A 4,698-nucleotide genomic window follows, 5' to 3' on the forward strand; every position below is an offset into this window, starting at 1 on the left:
CATATACAAATACAAATACATATTTAAATACATAAGTATTTTCAACACCCTCACTTATTGTTTACAAAATTATTATTCATATTTAAAATAAAAATTTTTTTTACAATATTTTTGATGTTTTTTTTTTTAATGTAATTTGAAGTTAATTTTATACTACAGTTTTTTTTTTGGGTTTTAGCAAGATTTTGTTTTACAGTGTATTATACTTTTTGAGTTTGATACTGTCTTTTAACTTTACGATAATGTAATCGATATAAAAAGTATAGAAATTCTATTATTTTTAGAATGCAAATAATCCCTAACATAATCAAGATTTCTTGGTTGTGTATTGGAACAGGTTCACTAATATTGATATTGTTCTGTACTTCTCCATTGTTGTTGGATTTCTGCTGCTCCGATGAAAACCAGCCTCCCATGTTGTATAATATTGGATAACTGTGAGTAAAACAATAATTATTATAAATGTTAATTATTGTCTTATTTTATTATGAGCTTAAGCCCATTTGTTCAGCGCAAAATTTTGTTTTTTCTCTGCTGACTGCTTTTGTTAACGAATCAGCTGCCATTTGTTGAGTGCCAAGAAACTCCAATTTGATTGAACCTTCATCGATTTTTTCACGTATATGGTGATATCTGATATCAATGTGTTTCGTCCTTGGTCTGTATGCTTCGCTCGAGCCTAATTTGATAGTACTTTGGTTGTCACAAAAAACTTTAGTAGTTTCAACCAAGTTTTTATCAACTTCTTTGGCTAACATTTTCATCCATATTATTTCTCGTACTGTTGAAGACAATGCGATGTATTCTGCTTCTGTGCTTGATAAAGCAACTATTGGTTGCCGTTTGCTGCACCAACTTATAGCAGCATTGGACATTTTTAATACATAGCCGGAACACGATCTTCTGCCGTCGATTTCTGCTGCCCAATCAGCGTCACTAAATGCTGCCAAGTTGACATCATCAGTTTTTCGATAGCTTAGTTTGAAATCAATTGTGCCTTTTAAATATCGAAATATTCTTTTCACAGCTTGCCAATGCTCATTTGAGTGTTTTAAGTTAAACCGGCTTACATTATTTACTGCAAATGCTATATCCGGTCTAGTTCCTTGTGTTAAATATAAAAGGCTGCCCACAGCTTCTTGGTATGGTATTTTCCCCGTCAGATCATTTTTCTCAGTGATGCATTTTTCAGTCAATTTTTGACTTACTTCACATGGTGTGCCCACTGGCTTACAATCCTGCATACCAAAACGTTCAAGAATTTCATTTATATATGACGATTGATCTAGTGTAATTTCGTCGCAATTTTTGCTCTGCGTGATACGTATTCCAAGACAACTTTGAGCAGATCCCAAATCTTTCATTTTGAATTTTTTGTTAAGGTACTGCATTAGTTTTTCTAGGTTATTACTACCTTTGTAGAGTATAAGGAAATCATCGACGTATATTGCAATTATCAGATTCAATTCTTTATCATAGTAAATGCATGGATCAGTTTTACACCTTTGTAACCCGAATTCTTTTAATGCTGAATCGAGCTTTAAGTTCCACTGTCTTCCGGCTTGTTTCAGTCCGTAAACAGCTTTGTTTAGCTTACATACCTTGTTAGTGCCATCATTGTAACCTTCTGGTTGTTCCATGTATATTGTTTCTTTAAGATCACCTTGAAGAAACGCAGTCACTACATCCATTTGATGGATTTTATAGCCGTTTTTTACTGCTAAAGCCACTAAAAACCTTATTGATGTGTATCTAACCACCGGCGAGAATGTTTCATCATAATCGATGCCGTATTTTTGTGCACAGCCTTTTGCAACAAGTCGTGCTTTATATTTTACAGCTTTACCGACCTCATCTTGTTTTACTTTAAAGACCCATTTTGCTTTTATAGGCTTTCTTCCATCTGGTAGTTTCATCAACGACCAGGTGTTATTTGATCTATGTGATTCCATTTCTTCATTCATTGCATCTTCCCATTCTTTCGCTTTTTCACCGTTTATAGCTTCTGATACTGTTAATGGCTGTGAAAGAAATGCAAAAGCATTAAATTGAAAAGATGGTACAGATACCTTAGCTTTAGATCGTGTGACTCTTCTTTCTTCTTCAGATTCATCAATACTTTGTTCAGGAACATAATCTGGATCATTTTGGGTTTGATTCGGTGATTCTATCATGGTGTCATCTTCCGCAACACTTTGTACGTCTTCGTTCGATTCATCAGGTTTTATGCTAACTTCTTCAAATGTGTCTTCATCGCTTCTCTTTATTTCCCTCACTTCGTCGTTATAGATTTTTAAGGTCGACTTTGGTTGAGGTTTTTCGTAGAATATTACATCTCGACTTATAACCAGTTTCTTTGTTATTGGAACAATACAGCGAAAACCTTTAATGTCGTCATCATAGCCCACGAAAAACATTTTCTTGGATTTAGGATCCCATTTTTTACGTTTTTCTTTGTTTATGTGAACCATTGCTTCACAACCAAACAATTTCAGGTTAGATATGTCTATTTTTTTTTTATAGAATATTTCATCAGGAATTTTTCCATGCGACGAACAAATACTTTTGTTGATTAAGTAGGCTGCCATATTTGTTGCTTCTGCCCAATAACATTTTTGAAGATTTGCATCAAACAGGAGACATTTAGCTTTTTCAATTAAGCTTCGGTTCATTCTTTCGGCAATTCCATTCTGCTGAGGAGTATATGCATTACTTAATTGATGCTTGATACCATTCTCTTTACAGTATTTGTCGAATTCAGTTGAACAATATTCACCACCATTGTCCGTCCGTATTGTTTTGATTTTAGATCCAGTTTGGCGTTCAATGTATGTTTTGAAATTTTTAAAGTTATTGAAAACTTCTGATTTTGACTTGAGAAAGTAAACGAATAATTTTCGGGAGAAATCATCTATGAATGTTAATACATATTTGGCGTGTCCTATAGATTGCGTTTCCATAGGTCCACATAGATCAGAATGTATTAGTTCGAGTAGCTTTGTTGTTTTTGAGTTACTTTGTTTAAACGGAATTCTTGTTTGTTTGCCTTTGGGACATATCTGACAATTTTTTATTTCATGATCGTCGTCATTGAAATCAATACCAGAAACAGCGCCGTCACGCATTTTCTTTAAACTTTGAAAATTTATGTGTCCAAGTCGCCTGTGCCATAGCATTGCGTTGTTATTTGTTTGTTTTGATAACAAGCATTTTGCTTGGATTCCCTTCAGTTTGTAAACACCATTTTCCGCTTTGCACTGTACAATTACTTCTTTGTTTTTGTTAAGTATTGTACAGCCTGTTGCATCGAATTTTATTACATTCCCCTGACTCACTATTTTTGCAGCTGACAGAAGGTTTACTGATAAATCGGGCACGTGTAGAATTTCGTTAACTACAATTTCTTGCCCGTTGATATTCAGTGATGTTTTGCCAACGCAACTTACTGTCATAGCTGTTCCATTTGCTGACATTATTTTGTCAACGAGTGAATTTTTTTTGCTAGTGAGCAAATTATCGTTTGGTGTCATATGAGACGATGCACCACTGTCTAGATACCAGTCGTCGTTATTTCTTTTCGTTAATAACGCTGTGAATGCATTTTTTGCTGTGCCATTTTGTGCATTATTTTTCTTGTAGTGACATTCCCCTGCATGTTTCTTTCCACAAGTTGTGCATTTTTTCTTTTGTAAGTATTTTTGCTTATTTTCGTACCTTTTTTTACTAAGAAATGCATCACTTTTTGTGGTTGTGTTGGTATCAGAGTCCAACAGTTTAGCGATTATTGTTTCTGATTTTATTTGTGAGTCTGATGCTTCAATTCCCATTATAAATGGTTTATATGCATCAGTTAAACCAGCCAATACTATCGCCGTCAGCCAATCCTCATTTATCTCAAAACCAATTTCATTTAATTTATTAGAATTATCTTTAATTCTATCAATGTATGATTGCATGTTCTCGCAGTCTTCTAATCTGCAAGAGATCAGGCCTCTTAATAACCCAATTTTTCTTGTTAAGCCTTTGTCCTCATACAGATTTTTTAGTTTCTGCCATATTTCTAGCGCTGTTTCACATCTGGATATGTGAACGTACAGCGATGGCGCTACGCTTAGAGCTAACAGGGCTTTGCAATTAGTTAATTTCTCAGCGTTTGTTTCTGTGACAGGATCGGTTATACACTTATGCAGACCTTTGAATGCTAATATATTTTTTATTGCGAAACACCAGTTGTGGAAATTTTCCTGGCCTTTGAGTTTCTCTACTTCAAAACCCTTTTCCATTTTAACTTATAATTTCACTTATAAATTTTATATATATGTATATGTATATTAATTCAAAGTCTTACTTGAAGCGTTATTTTATTTTTATTATTACAGCAGATTTTGCACTTTTGATTTTTATTTTATTTATTTAATTCCGACACCCGACACTACAGCAGTAACCTTGCTCTGCTACCATGTAGAGAGAGAATAAAGAACACGACGGTTTGAGGTTTATGAGTGGACTGACTGTTTAATGTATCAAGAATATGCTTATAAGTATTACAATTATGCGAAGCTGGTAAATAAAGTATAATAAGCTTATGAGTGCATTTTATATGCACATATACAAATACAAATACATATTTAAATACATAAGTATTTTCAACAAAAATAACTTTACTAGTATATTCAGCAGCCTTGAATACATATTATA

General features: G+C 33.6%; 1 protein-coding gene across 1 annotated transcript in view; it reads right to left on the reverse strand.

Annotated features, from left to right (window-relative positions):
* Positions 1-4,515: 4,515 nt before the first annotated feature.
* The window catches only part of LOC118736017, a 15,957-nt gene continuing 15,774 nt past the window's right edge, over positions 4,516-4,698 (reverse strand). The window contains exon 3 of the mRNA XM_036466123.1: positions 4,516-4,560. Within this exon, the coding sequence (XP_036322016.1) occupies positions 4,516-4,560 (45 nt within the window). The remainder of the gene's footprint in view (positions 4,561-4,698) is intronic.

The sequence above is a fragment of the Rhagoletis pomonella genome, unplaced genomic scaffold (assembly GCF_013731165.1).
Source record: "Rhagoletis pomonella isolate Grant_MI unplaced genomic scaffold, Rhpom_1.0 Rhpom_scaffold_00003, whole genome shotgun sequence".
NCBI classification, from domain to species: domain Eukaryota; kingdom Metazoa; phylum Arthropoda; class Insecta; order Diptera; family Tephritidae; genus Rhagoletis; species Rhagoletis pomonella.